The sequence below is a fragment of the Schistocerca serialis genome, chromosome 4 (assembly GCF_023864345.2).
Source record: "Schistocerca serialis cubense isolate TAMUIC-IGC-003099 chromosome 4, iqSchSeri2.2, whole genome shotgun sequence".
Classification (NCBI taxonomy): Eukaryota; Metazoa; Arthropoda; class Insecta; order Orthoptera; family Acrididae; genus Schistocerca; species Schistocerca serialis.
In genome coordinates this window covers 111742590-111760521 of record NC_064641.1, presented here as the reverse complement: position 1 = coordinate 111760521, position 17932 = coordinate 111742590, and the positions used below count along the sequence as shown (strand labels likewise).

The window sequence follows — 17932 nt, the reverse complement described above, 5'->3', positions numbered from 1 at the left end:
TGAAACAACTTAATAAGTCATTATTAAAATAATAAAAATATAAACAAAAAAGTCATTATTAAAATAATAAAAATATAAACAAAAGCCAGGTCTAACTTTTTTGCAAACAGTAACCTAAGTCAAATATCTAATGTTACGGGGCACATTGTAGAGCATTTGAACAAACAAGCAAAATGACATAAATCCAAGAGTGACCTGCAATGCAGCTCATGTCCTGTATCACACAATATATGTGTAACTAATATCAACTTTTTTGCTAACAGTAACCTAAGTCAAATATCTAATGTTACGTGGCACATTGTAGTGCATGTGAACAAACAAACAAAATAACATAAATCCAACAGTGATCAGCAATACAGCTCATATCCTATATCACACAATGTATGTATAACTAATATCAAGTATTCTATGCTGATATGACAGGCAACAAATTGTCAGTAAGCATGAATTGACATGAGCTGAGAGATTATTTTAGTGTTGTCTTCAGTCCAAAGACTCGTTTGCTACAGCTCTCCATGCTTGTATCATCATAAGCAAGCCTCTTCATCTTCGCATAGCTACAGCAACCTACATCCATTTGAATCTACTTACTGGAGTCAAGATTTGACCTCCCTCTACAATTCTTATCTCCCAAATGCTTCCTCTCATTACCAAACTGGCAATCCCTTGATGTCTCTGAATGTATCATATCAGTCTATCTCTTCTTCTAGTCAAGCTGTGCCATAAATTTCCTATTCATCACCTCCTCATTAGTTTTCAATCTGTCCATCTAATTTTCAGTATTCTGCTGTGGCACCACAGTTCAGAAACCTCAACCCTCTTCTTGTGTGAACTGCTTAACATCCACATTTCACTGCCATGCAACGCTACACTCCATACAAATACCGTCAGAAAAGATTTCTTAACACTTAAGTCTCTATTTGATGTTAACAAATCTATCTTCTTCAGAATGATTTTCTTGCTATTGTCAGTCTACATTTTACATTCTCTCTACTTCAGCCACTGTCAATTATTTTGCTGCCCAAGTAGCAAAGCACAAAAACTATTATTAGTCTAGAAGTCTTGTGCATCCTGTCACAACAAGCCACTAATTCCCTATAAATCTAACTTCAGTCTATTGACCTTTGATTTTAAATTCTCTAATCAACCTCTCCAACTGAGGAATCTAACATTACAAGCTCTGACCCATAAAATGCTAGTTCTGTTTCTCCTGATGACAACATCCTCCTGGCTAGTCTTCACTTGACGATTCAAACTGGGGACTATTTTACCTCCAGAATATTTTACCCAATAGGATTCCTTCATCATTAGGCCACACATAACAGATACCCCTAACAAGGTGGTTGTACTCACAGTATGGCTATCTGTACCATACAGGTGTGCAACCCACTCCACCTCAGTGAGGTCCATGGTTCTAATAATATTCAATATTTTGTCATAGCAAACATGTTGCAATTCATCTGTCATGGCCTTAATGTTTATGCAACCAACTGTGTGGCTAGGACTCCAAAAGCAGTGCCTCAAATGTTTGCAGGACAGAAAGTTTTCTACAACATGAGCATAGTTAACACTACCCATCTCCCATAAAATTATACAGTTGCTATTAGTTCCTGACCTGGTCCTTTCTTCCTAAATTCACATTCCAACTCTTTAACATTTGTATTAGGTTTTCTTTTTTATACACATCATTTTCTGTTGTTGTCATTGTATATTTTTTGTTCAAACAGTGGAAAATCCAGGATGGAATGTAATAACATTATGAAAAGAAAAGTTGCTACCCCCCCATATATAAACCAGTACCATCCAGGACTGGAGCAACTGAATTACATTCTCGCCAGGGTTTTGATTACCTCTTGTCGTGCCCTGAAATGAGAAATGCCTTGCCCACTATCCTTCCCACCCCTCCCAAAGTGGTATTCTGTTGGCCACCAAACCTACACAATATATCTCATGGCTCATAGACCTAGACCCAAGACCTGTCCCTTATATCATCCCACCACCGCCTACTCCAGTCCAGTCAAACATCACCTATTCCATCAAAGGCAGGGCTACTTGTGAAACCAATCATGTGATACACAAGCTCAGCGCAACCACTTTGCTGTATTCTAAGTGGACATGACAACCAACAGACTGTCTGTCTGCACGAATGGCCACCAACAAACTGTGGTCAAGAAACAAGTGGACCACCCTGTTGCTGAGCACACTGGCACATGGCAAACTGCTGCAAATGGTGAAGTACGCTATATTATTAATGACTGAAGTGACTGTTATGGCCGGCCGGAGTGGCCGAGCGGTTCTAGGCGCTACAGTCTGGAACCGCGCGACCGCTACAGTCGCAGGTTCGAATCCTGCCTCAAGCATGGATGTGTGTGATGTCCTTCGGTTAGTTAGGTTTAAGTAGTTCTAACTTCTCGGGAACTCATGACCTCAGAAGTTAAGTCCCATAGTGCTCAGAGCCATTTGAACCATTTTGTCAGTTATGTGTATCTGTTGAGCTTATTAAACTTATGGAAAAACACTACAGATTTTGCACCAACTCAGTACTTTTAGTCTATGTTTATCTTATCTCTAGCTCGTTGACCTTATTCTATCTCTCAGGCTTTCACATCTCAGCTGTTCCTGGTATTTTTTCTTAATATCTCTTTCACATTGTCCTGTTATTTACTCACCTAGACTTGGGTTAATTCCTCAATTTCCAAGTGAGGTAGCACAATGATAACACATGGACTAGCACTCAGGTGGTCTAGGATTCAAACCTTCATCCAGCCATCCACATTTAGATTTTATGTGATTTCCTTAAATCACTTAAGGCAAATGCTGAGATGGTTCATTTTAAATGGAGAAGAGCAACTTCCTTTACCACATTTCTACATATCGGAGCTAGTGCTCCGCCTCTGATGATATTGTCATTGAAAGGACATTTAACAGAAATTTATTTATTTATTTATTTTTGCCTTGAGGATCAAAACCTAGCATTTTTGTCATTTTTCATCAGTTTGTCTCACTTCCGTTACATGGTAAGTAGAAGTATGGCTGTTTTTACTTGAGTATGGTCTCATTGTAACAACCATTCTGTTCACAATAATATCAGAAGGATAGGTTGCTATTCAGCATGTAGAGTTGGTGTTGAGTTACAGACACAATGAAAAAGAATGCAAGATATATTCAGCTATAAGACAAAGTCCTTCATCAGACACATAAAAAACACAAATATTCACACGAGCACAACTCATGGTCACTGTTATCTCTGGGCACTAAGGCTTGACTGTATGTGTTTTTTCTATGTCTGATGAAGGACTTAGTCTGATAGCTGAATATATCTGATACTCTTTTTCATTGTGCCTTTCTGTGGCTTAAGACCTCCTTTGTGTGGTAATTAGCGATCTATCCTTTCCATAGTGTTGTTATAACCATCCTAGATTTTACAGTGTTTCATTCTGTTTACAATTATTCCACACTGTGTGTTACTGACAAGGAACATCTTAGTAACAACTGGAACAAGGCTGACAAATTTGCACATTTAAAAAACTAAGATCAAATTCTACAGTTTAAAATGGTTTCTTGTTCTTCAGTCTCTGTTCATATAGAACTCTGAGTGACTTTCCCTCAGATTCTTCATCTGTACATATTTTTTACCTACCTCATCCTCCTGAGAAAATATCTTCAGAATCCCAAAAATTACAGATGTTAGCAATATTTTTTTCCTTTGGGTACCTCACAGCCTTGCTCCATTTGTTTCCCTTTTTAGCAAACAGTAATTAAGACTTAATCTTATTTTAAATTTCTTTCATAGTAACATTTACAATAAATATTAAAAGCAAATTTAACTTCACAAAAAAATTACTAAACAGAGTGATCTTTTCAATAGGTGCTTTATATTTTATTATTGGATTTATTTTCTGTTTTGAAGTTTAAAGGAATTTTAGTAATATCATTTAATTTTGTAAATTCAAATGCTTGTCACTAAATATTCTTACTAACTTCTGTGTAGAAATGTTCCAGTGCTGTCTTGTTTGAAAACCAGTCCGGGTAACCAATAAGCTCTGTCATGGCATCTGCTTTCTCACTTGCTACCTTCCGAGTCTGTTTATCCATCCAGTCTACTTCACGCACTTGCAGCTTAAATGCCTCACGAATATTTGTAACCATCTCCAAAGCCTGGTTGTGCAAAAATTACAGTTATTTTTCCTTACAAAACCAGTAATTTGCAATTCAGTAAAGGTGCCTCCTTCTGAGGCAGCCTCTCAATCAGAGTAAAATTAAAAATGTATCATGAATAATAACACAAATCCAAAATCAATTTTTTGCAATTCAGTGAAGGTGTTTCAACTTAATATAATACCCAATATGTGCTTTGAGTGACACTCCTACTTCTCATACAGTGACATTTAATTACATCAAATGCAATTTTTATCTGAGAGTATTAGTTTTGTGGAAAATACTTATTGGATTTTCATAAGAGGTTCTTACAAATGTTTAGAAATTTACAAAGATACCTTTAGTGACAAGATATAGTCTACAGGAATAGCTGTCATGTCATGTATCAACTGCACAATCAGATAAGAAGCTGGCACTGAATATTGGTGTGTGTGGGGGGGGGGGGGGGGGGGGATGTGGATGTGGGGGCAGTTATTTGTGTTGAAAGTTATGCAGTTGCTAGTTTTGAATCATTTATTTTGCAGTACAGAAGACATGTCAAGAATTGCAATGAGCCATTACCTATAAGAGCAACAAAGAACTTTGACATTATTTTATATACATTACTGTTATACTCACTATAGTTTTCACATGTTCAACCTGCAAAAATCTCATCCATGAATTCTTCAATAAAATAATAGCTCTTTTTCACTAGAAAGATAAAGAGCAATCTTTTCATTAAACCGAGTTCAATGTTGAATATTTTTCTGTCATTTAGTTTATTGCAGATTTATATCTCATGAATGCTGATATTTGGCCACAGAGTTTCAAATAGCATTGAGTCATGTAACATCAAAAGCTACTGTCAACTGAAATAAAGCTATTTCTAATATACTCCTCATACAATATAATATTACACCAATTAAATAAGTGATTGTAGATGATTTGGTGCTCATGTTTTAAATTTTATGTAATACTTTTTAATGTGCAATCATGATAAGAAAACCCAGTTTTAGTACATGTATATGTTTTGGGTTAATAACAGCAAACTTTTTACGGAGCAACACAAGCAACTTAATTGGACACCATATGCATTGCTGTAGGCTTTTAAAACCCGGAGAATACTCAGAAAGGAAAAGTGTATGAATCATAGTTCTTCAGCTACACCACACCAGGTCACTGTTGCTAGTCAGAGAGTTTCCTCTCTATGGCAGCTACCATTATTGGCAGAGTCCCCACAGAGCCACTGCCCCCTCTCACAACCTCATGCCACCCCCCCCCCCCCCCCCCTCCCACTGGGCCTGCGGAGCATTAGAGGAAGAGATAGCCAGGGAGTGGCGCTGTTGTAATCCTCTTCAGTCCTGTGTGCGTGACCACCTGCGCCATTGCAGGGTGCAGTTGGGACATTTCTTGTTGAACATGGGTGAAGGGTATGATGATGTCCATCCCACTCAGCACAATTTAGATGGTATATGTTGAGATGAGGTGGAGGTCGGCCATAATGAGAGTGACTGACAGTGACTGTTGACATTATGGGGCTAGAGTGTGTGCGCAGCGAACCAATGGGATAGGTAGCACCGGGATCTGCAGGATTGGTTGCAGGTCGTCATGATCTCCTGCAGACCGTGATGGATGGAAATCCATCAGGCGAGAGCAGTTATGTGACTGCAGCTGTGTCCACATTGTTGAGAATTTTGTAACTATGGGAGAAATCTCAAGTGATAAATCCGTTTTCACATTTACATTCCTCATGCCACCCCTCAACTGCGAGGAAATCATTGGCTAGTGTGATGTGAATGTTGTCCAGCAGAAAGTTCTGCACATCTACCTGGAACACAAAGGTGTTGTCAGTGTTCGAGGTGGGTGATGTGTTGTAGGGCTGAGAAAGGACTGGAGGAACCATGTCAATTGGAGCATTCTGTACATAATCGGTAAGGGTGACTTCTTGTAAGATCCAAACTAGTTTTTAGTGGTTGACTACCATAGTGGTAGCCTTACCATGAAGCAATACCGTATGTTGAAAGTGTCAGTGCCTCATCTGATGACTCTACGAGGGCCAGTGTAAGGTAACTGCAGAGCAAAGCAGATGGTGTCATCCTGGAGCATGACATAGTTGCAGTCTGCTAGTTCCTTATGGATGAATATTTTCGGAGAAATGTGCATCTTTGGAAGTGGTGTCCTGATTCATAGGTTGTGTTGCTTGACTCATGTGACAAGAGTGGGGGGTCTGAGGTCTCTGTTGGTGGTACTTAGAGCAAAAAGTCTACAGGCAGAGTGAGCAACTTACTGTACAGGACTTCTGTAAGGGAGGCACAGAGATCATCTTCATGAGTGATGCATACATCTAATAGCACCCAAGATAATTCTTCCATTGTGTGACCACCTTGACTCATAAGGGCAGCTTTAAGTGTCAATTGCCATCATGCTTTGTGGATGGTAGGTCATTGTGCAGTTACCTCATACACTTCAGAGGTTCCATAGTTTGTTAAATAGGACTGATTCAAACTGTCAAACTTGATCAGTGGTTATAGAGATCAGGAGCCAAAACATGATATCCATGTGTCGACAGATTTTCATGTTTTTGTTTCTGTAGTAATGTCTTGAGCAGAATGACTTCCACCTGGTTGGTCATGTGGTCAATGACAGTGAGCATATGTAACAACAGCCTTTGGACTTAGGAAGGTGCCCTATCAGGTCGAAATGAACATGTTGAAACTGACCTTTTGGAATCTCAAAACGACTGAGTGGTGGCTGTGTGTGACGATCCACTTCTCTGCACTGGTAAGCCATGCACATAAATGTTCATACTCAGCAATCCTTGTTGACATTAGGCCATACACATTAGTCTGTGATGTGTCCTGTTGACAGGTGTATGCTGGGGTGTGACAGATAGTGGATTGGTCAAATATGATCTTTCTCACTGATGTGGGCACAAGAGGTCAAATTTGACTTAGTAAAACATCACACCACACAATACTTGCTTGGTGGACCCAGGAATGGGACAATGTTCTGCATGTAAATTGGTTTTAGAATTGTGAAGGAGGCCCTAATTCGTCAGTCTTGCAACTGTGCCTCTACTAATTTGTTGTAGTCAACATGTTTGATGATGGCATTTATTCTTGACAGATGGTCTGTGATGACATTGTTTGCTCCGTGGAGCTGTCTGTGATCAGTAGTGAATTGTGATATATAGTCTATATGATGTAACTGTTGAGGGTTGCATATCAAATCAGCGAAAGATCGGTAGTCTGTGTAAATGATGAATAGTGTGCCCTCCATGTCAGTTTTAAACTATCTGACTGCCTCATATGCTGCCAATAATTCACAATCACAGGCAGACCACTTGACTGAAACAAAGTGGCATTATGATGTCTGTCTTTTCAATTTCCTCCTCATTCATAAATATCTGCAGGTATGCCTTTTTGCAATTTTAAGATGCTGGGAACTGAGGCACCTGCGAGGCAGTGGGTGAAGCCTTGAATGTTTGGGATTAGATAGCTAACAATGATTGTGTTGGCATTCAAGGGCCCTATAGTCTCCACATAGCCTAACCCTAACTGTACCTTATTTCTTGGACACTTATTTGATACAGCAAGATCTGCAGATGGTAATAGAGGAGTCATTCACTGTCCAGAAATGGATGGCAGGTATGACGCTCTTCACTGGAAAAAGTTTAAGGTGTGAGGTACTCATATCCAAATCCACGTCAATGAGAAAATATTATCTTTGTATGTGGTCAAAGGTGTTTAAGACATTTCATCCATATGTAGCAAGGTGAGGTGATCCAATGTGCCTACTGCGGATCACACTTTGCTTTTGAGTGACCACACAGCACCCAGCAGTTGAGCACTGTATCACCAAACTGCATGTGGGATCAGCTGAGCCAACCTCATGCAGGAATGTCAATGTGTGGAGCGTGGTTGCTGGTCATGTGAACATTTGTTGTTGTCAGCTGAAAGCCCCTGTCCACTGTGTCAGAGTAGCCTAGGTGGCTGGTGCAGCGTACCCGAGTCAAAGCCAGATATGTTCTGTGGTGTTTATACATTGTTGGTGCTGCAAATCAGTAAAAACCTGGGCTACCAATATTAATTTGCTTTCCAGTAATAAGCACAGGGGATGTTGGTGTATAGGGAGGTGGCATCTACAGTGACAGGTAATGGTATGGGGATGGGGAAGGGTTAATGAAGGAAGTGGTTTGTATCTTAAATATTAGAGACTAGGCAGTTGGCTGCAGGTGTTGTTCGACAAGAGTGGAGATTCTTTCCCTGGGAGTAAAGTAACCAACTAAAATGGGGCATCCAGGATTGTAGGGTTTTGGGAAGCATTTATAAGATGGGTGTGCAAGAAGTCAGTGGGGTGAGGAAGGAGATGGGTTGGGGAGACAGCTTCCTAGATGGGCTTAAGGATTTCAGTGGGAATTGAAGGTTACTTTGGACTTCTGGGATGAGAGCACTGTGACACATCTTGTAAGTGGAGGAGACAAACAGTTGGCAGATGCTTTCTGTCAGGTTGTCACTGCAATTTATCATGTCAGTGATGAAGCCTTTGTCTGCAGGGAAGGTCAGTCTTTAGGCTGTAGATGGCTGCCCTTTCTTCTGTTGAGTGGTTAGTGTTATTGGGAAGGAACCTAGGGAAGTTTAGTGACTGAAAGCATGAGCACTAAGAACAAAATTGATAAGGCAGGGCAGAACAGCATATCAGCTTTAATATTGCTTTCTGTGTTGTAAAGGGTTTGTATAAAAATTATCAGGAAAAGTCTCAGAATAATAGACTTATTCAAGATATTCCTACTATGCTTCAAAGTATAGCCCTTGAGCATTGACACACTTCTTTCAGCAACTTTTCCATGACTCAAGGCTCCCTGGTAGGCAGATTCTGGAGGGTCCTTAGAGGTATGTGTGCAAGCTTCTTTGATGACACATTTGGCATTCTTTGAGAAAGGATTTCACTTTTGGGATTAGGAAGTAGTCTGCTGGTGCCAAGTCTGGCCTGTAAAGGGTTGGGGAATTGTCATGTTGCCGTTGTTTATCGTCAAGTAGTCGGTGATCTTGGAGCAGGTTGGGTGCATTGTCATGATGCAGTTTCCAGTTTCTGACAATAGTTGGACTGATGGTTGGCTGGTACGAACTTTAATCTTAATCACCAAAACTGACTGAGTCATTTGTTTCTCAGGTTGGAGTAAGCCAGCACGATGATTCCTAGTAAAAAGTGTTACAGTGATGCATACTACCTCAAGGTTGATGGTTGATTTGAGAAGTTTCTCAGAAGGAATACCAGAGAACAGTTTAAGGGCAGGAAAAATTGAAGGACATTGAAATTAAAGAACAGAAAGAAAGGTGAGGGGAAGGAGAGAGGTAGGAGAGAGATAGAAAGGAAAGCTTTAATTTATTAGACTGCTTGCTTTTCATTTTCTTGTACTCTTCTAGTGCATCTCTGCTTCTCACTTTGTCCCTTCAGTGATCTCTGAAATGAATCTGGCTCGGTGCTTACTGACTTACTGTCTTTGACCTCCTACTGATTATGAACCCTTCACCTCCACTCCTCCCTCTTCCTTCTTGAAACTGGTGTACTCCTCTTAGATGGGGATCTGAGTGACCCATGAACACCACCCACTTTCTAGCATGCCCACTCTCCCTCTTTACACTCTCTGAGGAGGAATCTATCATTCCAATAGCTACAAGTTCTGTATTCATTTTAATGTAATACTTGAAGTCCTGATTGAAATACAGATAACTGTAAGAGTAAATTTAAACACACCACACGCACGTGCACGCCTGGCTACATTTTTTGCAGATGACTAAACTGTGCCAGTACTGCAGCATGACTGTGTGTTGAGGGCAAGCTGGGATATTTTTACCTCCCCTCTTGTTTTTCCATCTGCCTCCTTAAATTCATTTGTTCAGTTTTAACTAATTACCATTAACATATATGATGTAGTGCTTCAAGAATTTCCGCATAAATTCTAGATCAACTTGGCCTTCCTCCATCTTGAGCTCATGATATTTTAAATAGAAGTGTGAGAGAGATGAATCCGATCTGCTGCGCATTGCATGTTTGTGTGTGCAGGTCTAAAAACAGTCACGAGCAAAATGTGGATGTGGCGGCCGAACGGTGGCCGACAAATACCTGCTGTACAATCCATAGAGTTTCAGTGTAGAGAAAAGCCTGTGTTATTCTTTACGGGTTTAGTGACTGTAGTGACTGTTAAGGACAAATGAAGAAATGAGATCAGACTTTTAAGTAATTCATGAGTTGGATTTGCTAGAAGCAAGATGTGTTCGTAAATTATGTGGTTGTTAAACCAACGCTATTGTAAATGTATTTAATGAAGTCTAATGCGAGACGAATTGGTTGACTTGCAAACTTTCGAATATTTATGTGAGAAATGGTGAATTTGTGCTTTGTGGAAGTTGAAATATACCAAGACTAAATTAAAAGTATTCTGTGAGTATCCACTTATTTCATGAGTAGAGAGAGAGAGAGAGAGAGAGAGAGAGGGGGGGGGGGAAGGGGGGGGGGTGAGAGAGAGAGAGAGAGAGAGAGAGAGACTGATAAATTCCATTAACCGGCAGGATTCTTCAGAGAAGAAGTTTTTGGAGATTGACATAGCCGACAATCCAGAGATCGGCAGTGCTTCCCAAATAAGTCAGCTGAGGTGAGAGAGGTGTGAATTTTGCAATCCAACTTCACATCAATTCTTGTCATCTAAAGCGTTAGAGTGAGTGTAATCTGCATTTTCATGAAAGAGATCAGTTGGTCCTCAGTTTTAAAGAATATAGCACAAGATCTAATTTTGTGCTTAGTTTTATGTATGTAATTGATTTCCTAATTTATTTTGACTATTCGTAGTTATTACTTTCATTATACGGTGAAATCAGTGATCGTTTTGTAACTTAAATTCTATTGTTGATGTATAAACAAATGTAAATTCTATACTAATTATAAACATTTGGAGGAACAACTAATAATATTTTTAAAGGCTCTATTTAGCTCTATTCGAAAACATGTTAGCAAAGCCAGCCCTTAATTAATTCCCAAGTACTTTTCTGTTTTGTCAGAAGTATTTTTGCATACTTATATTCATTAATTTCATGATTTAAACAAATAATTCAGCCCAAACCTTGTAGTAGATGAAACTGTTAAATGGAATGAATTTTTTGATGTGTTCAGTTAATTTAATGAGTGAAGTTTCAATTGTAATTTCAATGAATTAAATTTCAAACAATGTGTAGTTTCGGTACCTATTATTGTGAGGCTGTCTAAGGGACAAATTTTTGGTCCATGGCCGAGTTTCAGATGAGGAACCTGTATTGGTTAGATCAACTACAACGCAACCGTAAAATAAGTGTAACTCAATTAGGCCATGTGTTAAACAATGACATTTTCTGTTCCATATGTACTTTATTATTCTACAAGATCTGTGAACCATGTGATTAAGCTTTTGCTGCTCGTAGATGATCAACAGTCAACTACTGAAGCAGTACGTGTATGTTCGCCTGAAACCTATTAATGAGACTTATCAAAAGTTAAACAATAGAGCACTGGCTACATATAACTGTGTAATATTGGGGGGTTGTGAACAGTGAAAGTAAAAAACTGTTATACGCAAATACGCATCTGTCGGCCACATCATTTAAAGAAGTCAGTGTTGTACTTCCACACCCCACTTTTCAGCCAGTGTAGCAATGCAGTACATTGGCACCGAGGACAAGAAACAAAGAAATAAAGTAGGCGAACCATCACATGTGGTGCCCCTGCTGAGGAATATTGTATGTAGCCACAATAAAATAGGACTCGTGAACTTTGAACAGTGAACTCAACAGCAGTTTACAGTGCAGTGGTGTAACAACCAATCAGCCCATGGGTTTCATGGCCATAGTATAACAGCAACCAATCATCGAGTGGGTTCTATGAAAGCAGACACTGAGTACAGGAGCAGCCAATCAGCACACAGGTGGACACAGCTGACCAGAGATAAACAAGATGCCTCGCCGAGAGAATTACAAGTTGCCGCAGCTGTACAGATCGAGATGACACCTACAGAGCAGCAGAAGAAGAGTGAATGAGAATAAGGTAATTTCATAGCAAAAGTTGTTTTATGTGATACATAATGAGTGACCTTAACGAACAAGATAGTGTGACTGAGAACAAAGCTGTGGAGGTTATGTTGTTAAATGAATAGAAAGACTTAAGTGGGACTGATTCTGCAGACAATAGTGATTATAAATCAAACATGAATGTAATTTGGGATGATAGGGATGAAACTCCTATTTTAGATGGAATGATAAAAGTGTCATATACATTGTATGGTGATGTGGGCGAAATGGACGAAAACAGTACTGAATTGGATGAAATATTTAAGGTTAAGAGGGAGGAACCTAGTAGCAAAAGTCAGCAAGGGTAAAAGTTTATGGCAGACGAAAATTTGGAAGTGATGTTAAGGTAAATTGTGAGTAGTTTGTGTTGTTTGAGTAATATGAGTACGAAAGAAGACATTAGTAGGCTGGAAAAAGTATGAAAAAGGACATTAGTAGGTTGGGAAATAGTATAAAGAAAGTAGTACATAACACTGATGAGAAATTAGCAGTGATAAGTAGTAAATGAGTAGAAAAGAGAGAGAAACTTTGTGATGACTATAGTAGGAGGGTGGAGGCTTCCGAGAAATTTTGTGCTAAAAGTAGAGTTAAACTTGAGAAACAAATTGATCAGATTAAAAATGATTTTGAAATGAAGGTAGAGGAAAAACTGGTAACAGTAAATGAAAATGTAGATTCAAAATTGACTGAAATGGAGAAAAACATGGAAGGGGTACAAAATCTAAAGCATAGAGAAAGTGACAGTGAGTCTGATTCTGACAGTAGTTGTAACAATGAAAGCAATGACAAATCCAGTAGTGATAATGATGGCAAAGTGGTAAGAAAAAAGGAAGTGTGGCACCCTGTAATAACAAAAAGCGTACAAGTATACATGTTAAGTATTTACTGGAAAGTGTTAGTGATTTGAGCATCATTTCACAGGCATCTTTTGAATCTATTAAGAACACAGAGGATACAGTGATAATGCATGTTTCTGGAATAAAAATTCTTGGTGCTACTGGTAAGCTATCAAAGAGGATGAAACAAGAGGTACTATTAACTGTGGAATTGGCAGGACAGCTGTTGGATTGCAGTTTGTTGGTGATTCAAAATCTCAGCATCGGTGTAACATTTAAGACTAATTTCTTGTGCAAATAGCAAGCAGGGAGTTCAACCATCTGTGTTGGATTCATTACGTGATGATAATGCTTACCCCAGATGTATGTCTCATTTTTTGTGTTTCCTGAGGCAGTCAAACTCTTCCTCTATCCTATCTGTAGTTTATAAGTGAATCAGAAACATTCTTTCTTTGACTGTCATGTGATTTGGTGCAGCAGCATACTTTAGTACAGAAATATTATACGAAAGGTTTCTCTAGTATTATTTGTGTGTGTATATAAAGATTATGTTGTGTTAGTTATAATTAATGGAGTCATAAGAGGAGGAAGAAAGTAAATTGGTACCACAATCAAAGAAGTCCTCTCAAACAAAGAGGTAAGGTAAACAGAAAATGGAAGGTATCAGCATATGTGAAGGAGAAGGTGCAGATTATCAAAAAACCATAATTAACATCTGAAGTAATCAGCTCACGTGTGAAGTTAGTATAATTTGGTGCAGCAACAGAGGAAATATGCAGTAAAAACCATCTTGAATACTAAGGTATTAATATTAACTGTGGTATAATAGAAGTTTTTGTGTTCAGTGCAATCAGTATATGGAGATAACTATCTATCTGTGCCCTGGTACAGCCTTTTCTAGCAGTAAGGAATTCCAACTTAAAACATAGTTGCTTGGAGTAATGTGTGTGGAAACAGTAAGCTATATTTGTATGTATATCAATCTTCGGACCAGAATCTCAAGCAATTTGATGGAGTATAGTGAAGTAATAGTTTTTCTAAGTGATAATTTTTGCCTGATCGGTAATGAGAGTTAAGTTCGCCTTAGCATAAGGATCTGTTACTGTGGAGTATTTCTCAGTAGAGTCAATTTTGCATTGGATAAGCAGAGCAGGAGTTCATTTATTAGATATGAAGCAATAATGAAATAATAACATAATGAATAATGTTAGGGTCTTAATGGTTAGGAAGCCTGTCTCTGCAGTAGGGATATTTTTTGAGAATGCACTCCACTGGTTAACAAGGTAAGAAATGTAAGTAAAATAATGGAGCTGACAGACATGATTAATGCAAAAGATAACTGTGTACAAACAAATGTTATGTGACTATACTGAGGACATAAATTTTGAACTAGGCAACCATGGGTACTGTGGACATTGTGAAATTCATGACACTGCAGCAGGGAACCAGAGCTTAATAGAAAGAGCAATATTTTAGTGAGGTACCAGTAATATAACTCTGCATCATTGGATCTATACAGTATCTGAAAACTTCTGTTTGTGTTCTGAGGAATTACGAGCTTAAAGTGGAAATACTGGAACGAAGAACAATAAGTTTGCTGATTAACTGATAACTGTGGCACTGTGAATATTCTGACAGGTCAACTACTGGGTAATCTTTTGTGGTTTTGTGAGGGTTTAATTTTCTTTTTGAATGAAAGTAGTGCAGAGAGTTGAGTAGAGAAGTGGGGCAATGATTTGGTATAACGTCCATCCCCTTAATTTTGATTTAAATAGTAATTAAGTTATGTGGTGGTGACTTTTTTTTTTTTTTTTAAATAACATAATGATTAGTAAATCTATGCTACTGCACATCTTGAGTTTTGCTATTTTTAAAATGGAAGACAGACCCAAATCTTTCAAGTTTAAGCAGTTTCAGACAGTTATGACTTAGAGTAATGTTTTGTAGTGTAATGTGTACTTGATTTTAATTTTTTATAGTCACCACTTTTCATACTACAGTTAATTTTAATACTAATTATTGTAATGTTAGAACTTTGTAGTACATAATATTGTTTTTTGGTGAGAAACATTTTTTTCTTAGACTTAGTTAGATGTAAAAGCGAGTGTACTTAAGCACAGTATTTTGTCTCATAGGAGAACCACCTCCAAGGGAACTGATAGCAATGCATATCCTTACTAACTGCCACTTGGACTGTTGAAGGTGTGGACAACTTGGTGAGAAAATGTGTAAAAGCTCATTAAAAGTGCAAAAATTCTTCTGAAAAATACTAAACATTGAGCAAGTGAAATTTTCTGTCTATTGTAACCCATGAGGATTTATTATTTGAAGTACGACAGGGCTTGTATCAAATGATATGTACCTTTAAATGTAATCTTTGCCAAAAAAAAAAAAAGGACATCACTTATGTTGAAGATACCGAATTTTTTGCTAAAAGTATAACTCGTAGATATTTTGTGCAATTCTGCAATACAGTGTATGTAAATATGTTGTATGGGGATTTCGTATGACCAGTTCATATAAGTATAAATTTGAAAAAAAAAACAACATATGTACTGTAGTTTTGATAAGATTTCTTATGTACTATTTTTTGTGTGTAGATTTTAAACCAATTTCTGGTGTTACTTGTGGTCATTGAACTGCCCAGTTAGCTATTTGCAATATCTATCTGGTCAGTCCAATGAAGGGGTGATGTGACGAAGCAAGTTGGGATACTCTTATTTCCCCTATTGTTTTGCCATCTTAAAATTCATTTTTTCATGTCTGACTAATTACCATTAACATACGTGAGTATAATCTGCATTTTCAAAAAAGAGAGGGTTGGCCTGCAGTTTTAAAGAATATATCACAAGATATATGAACCATGGACCTTGCCGTTGGTGGGGAGGCTTGCGTGCCTCAACGACACAGATAGCCGTACCGTAGGTGCAACCACAACAGAGAGGTATCTGTTGAGAGGCCATACAAACATGTGGTTCCTGAAGAGAGGCAGCAGCTTTTTCAGTAGTTGCAGGGGCAGCAGTCTGGATGATTGACTGATCTGGCCCTGTAACGTTAACCAAAACGGCCTTGCTGTTGTGGTACTGCGAACGGCTGAAAGCAAGGGGAAACTACAGCCATAATTTTTCCCGAGGGCATGCAGCTTTACTGTATGATTAAATGATGATGGTGTCCTCTTGGGTAAAATATTCCGGAGGTAAAATAGTCCCCCATTTGGATCCCCGAGCGGGGACTACTCAGGAGGATGTCGTTATCAGGAGAAAGAAAACTGGCGTTCTACGGATCGGAGCGTGGAATGTCAGATCCCTTAATCAGGCATGTAGGTTGGAAAATTTAAAAAGGGAAATGGATAGGTTAAAGTTAGATATAGTGGGAATTAGTGAAGTTTGGTGGCAGGAGGAACAATACTCTTGGTCATGTGAATACAGGGTTATAAATATAACATCAATTAGGGGTAATGCAGGAGTAGGTTTAATACTGATTAAAAAAATAGGAGTGCGGGTAAGCTACTGCAAAGAGCATAGTGAATGCATTATTGTGGCCAGGATAGACACGAAGCCCACGCCTACTACAGTAGTACAAGTTTATATGTCGACTAGCTCTGCAGATGATGAAGAAATTGATGAAATGTATGATGAGATAAAAGAAATTATTCAGGTAGTGAAGGGAGACGAAAATTTAATAGTCATGGGTGACTGGAATTCGACAGTAGGAAAAGGAAGAGAAGGAAACGCAGTAGGTGAATATGGATTGGGGGAAAGAAATGAAAGAAGAAGCCGCCCGGTAGAGTTTTGCACAGAGCATAACTTAATCATAGCTAACACTTGGTTCAAGAATCATGAAAGAAGGTTGTATACATGGAAGAACCCTGGAGATACTAGAAGGTTTCAGAGAGATTATACAATGGTAAGACAGAGATTTAGGAACCAGGTTTTAAATTGTAAGACATTTCCAGGGGCAGATGTGGACTCTGACCACAATCTGTTGGTTATGAACTGTAGATAAAAACTGAAGAAACTGCAAAAAGGTGGGAATTTAAGGAGATGGGACCTGGATAAACTGAAAAAACCAGAGGCTGTACAGAGTTTCAGGGAGAGCATAATGGAAGAATTGACATCAATGGGGGAAAGAAATACAGTAGAAGAAGAATGGGTAGCTTTGAGGAATGAAATAGTGAAGGCAGCAGAGGATCAAGTAGGTAAAAAGACAAGGGCTAGTAGAAATCCTTGGGTAACCGAAGAGGTACTGAATTTAATTGATGAAAGGAGAAAATACAAAAATGCAGTAAGTGAAGCAGGCAAAAAGGAATACAAACGTCTCAAAAATGAGATCGACAGGAAGTGCAATATGGCTAAGCAGGGATGGCTAGAGGAAAAATGTAAGGATGTAGAGGCTTGTCCCACTAGGGGTAAGATAGATACTGCCTACAGGAAAATTAAAGAGACCTTTGGAGAGAAGAGAACCACTTGTATGAATATCAAGAGCTCAGATGGAAACCCAGTTCTAAGCAAAGAAGGGAAGGCAGAAAGGTGGAAGGAGTGTATAGAGGGTTTATACAAGGGCGATGTACTTGAGGACAATATTATGGAAATGGAAGAGGATGTAGATGAAGATCAAATGGGAGATACGATACTGCGTGAAGAGTTTGATAGAGCACTGAAAGACCTGAGTCGAAACAAGGCCCCGGGAGTAGACAACATTCCATTAGAACTACTGATGGCCTTGGGAGAGCCAGTCCTGACAAAACTCTACCATCTGGTGAGCAAGATGTATGAAACAGGTGAAATTCCTTCAGACTTCAAGAAGAATATAATAATTCCAATCCCAAAGAAAGCGAATTCTTTACAGACGAATGGAAAAACT

General features: G+C 38.7%; 1 protein-coding gene across 1 annotated transcript in view; it reads right to left on the bottom strand.

The window, feature by feature from the left end:
- Positions 1-17932, bottom strand: part of LOC126475105 (neprilysin-4-like) — a 138462-nt gene that overhangs the window by 40461 nt on the left and 80069 nt on the right. The window contains exon 12 of the mRNA XM_050102684.1: positions 3982-4158. Coding sequence (XP_049958641.1) covers positions 3982-4158 — 177 coding nt within the window. The remainder of the gene's footprint in view (positions 1-3981; positions 4159-17932) is intronic.